This window comes from Corapipo altera, unplaced genomic scaffold (genome assembly GCF_003945725.1).
Source record: "Corapipo altera isolate COAL_440 unplaced genomic scaffold, ASM394572v1 200, whole genome shotgun sequence".
Taxonomy (NCBI): domain Eukaryota; kingdom Metazoa; phylum Chordata; class Aves; order Passeriformes; family Pipridae; genus Corapipo; species Corapipo altera.
The window spans coordinates 1,068,442-1,070,043 of NW_020884992.1; the positions used below are offsets into that span (position 1 = coordinate 1,068,442).

The 1,602-nt window shown below is 50.4% G+C and overlaps 1 protein-coding gene across 2 annotated transcripts in view; it reads right to left on the reverse strand.

Annotated features, from left to right (window-relative positions):
• The window catches only part of MLLT6 (MLLT6, PHD finger containing), a 41,384-nt gene that overhangs the window by 27,920 nt on the left and 11,862 nt on the right, over positions 1–1,602 (reverse strand). For both annotated transcript variants that reach the window (XM_027666435.1, XM_027666434.1), the window contains exon 6: positions 816–909. In XM_027666435.1, the coding sequence (XP_027522236.1) occupies positions 816–909 (94 nt within the window). The remainder of the gene's footprint in view (positions 1–815; positions 910–1,602) is intronic.

The window sequence follows — 1,602 nt, forward strand, 5'->3', positions numbered from 1 at the left end:
TGTTTGCCAACCCCAGGAACCCCCCACAGGTCCTGCTGGCTGTGTGACCACCAGGAAACCTGACAAAGAGCCACACTTGGGCCAGACACGGGTACCCAGGGGCAGGAGATGTGCCCTCCAGGTGGATTTGAGGGACATCCCTCACTGGATGTGACAGTGCTGACAAGCAGGAAGGGAAGTGGGAAAGGCCAGTGGCAAAGGAGCCTCTGGGATGGAGCTGCAGGGAGAGGATGAAGGTTCCTTTTAGCTGGAGGGGGGAGAGAAGGTGTCTGCTCATGATGCAGAACAGGAGAAGGGTTCCTCTCTTCCCTCTCACGCTGTAATTAACGGGAGAAATCCTCTGCCCTAAATATCCCTAAAATCTGAGTGACTCCACATCCTTCTGGGCTGGCTCTGTCCTGAGGGAGAAGCTCTGGTTGTTCTGTGTTGCCCTCGTGCTGAGGGTGCCTGAGCTACACCCCTGATTCCCTGGAGCATCAAACCCTGGAGCATCAAATACCAGGGCTGCTCTGCTTCCTCAGGACACAGAGCAGGTCAGGGAAGCCAAAACAGATGGGAAAAATTCAAACAATTCAACCCTTAGTTTGGAAAACGCCTTTAAAGATGCTACAGAAACGCAAAACTGCTAATTAATCTCAATTATGGAGTAACTCAGAGTGAGTGGCTGAAAGGGGAAGCTGGCTGCAGCCTTGCTCGTGTTTTCTTGGCATGTCTCACTGCTCTGAGCACAGACCCAACCTAAAAGATGGAGCCAATGCCTTTTATGTGACTAAAAAAAAAATGAAATTCCATCGCAGAGAGGAAGAAAAACTCACCATTTTATTGAAGTGGTACTTGCAGTAGCCACAATATTTGACATTGTCGACTTCTAGGACTTCCTCTTCACACAGGAGCCCAGCCATCTGTGCACTGAAACACAGGAGGTCAGCAGGAGGATAAAGAGAACTGGGACAGCCAACACCACCAAAAAGGGCAAAGAATAATTCAGGACACCCAGGGCAGGGTCTGGAAGTTCCCCGTTCTGCTTGGCCAGAAAACAAAAGTTCATCTTGTTTTAATTCACATCGAGATCTTTGAAACTGTCAATATTTTTCTACCAGTTTCTCTTGCAGGTTTTGGTTTTTTCTGAAGGGAGGCCTGGGAGATGGGTAATAATTCCAACAAATATATCTCAGGAGCCAAGAATCCATGTAAACCAGGGAATCCCCCCGTTCTGCTGATGGGGAATGTTGTTTTCAGGCTCTGAGGGTACTTGAGGGTATCAACTTTTAAAATCACACCGTGCAGACAGGATGCTCCTGCATGTGCTCTGCTGGGGAAGGAACATTCCTGGCTTGTGACTCATCCCTTTCCCTTCTTGGATTCCACAGAGCCTGAGGGAAATCCCCAACCTTGCTCTGAGCAGGGAAAGCTCCCTGGAGAAACCTCAGAACTTCCCCTCCCCAGCTGAGCAAGGAGGAGAAACCTCTGGCCCAAAGTGACCCCAGGGGGAGGAACCCGAGTCCTCACAGCACCCAGGGAATGTGGCCTCAAACCAGAGCAGGAGGTGTTCCCAAGGGGACTCACCAGGTGACATGGAATGTTTGGGGACTCACCAGGTGA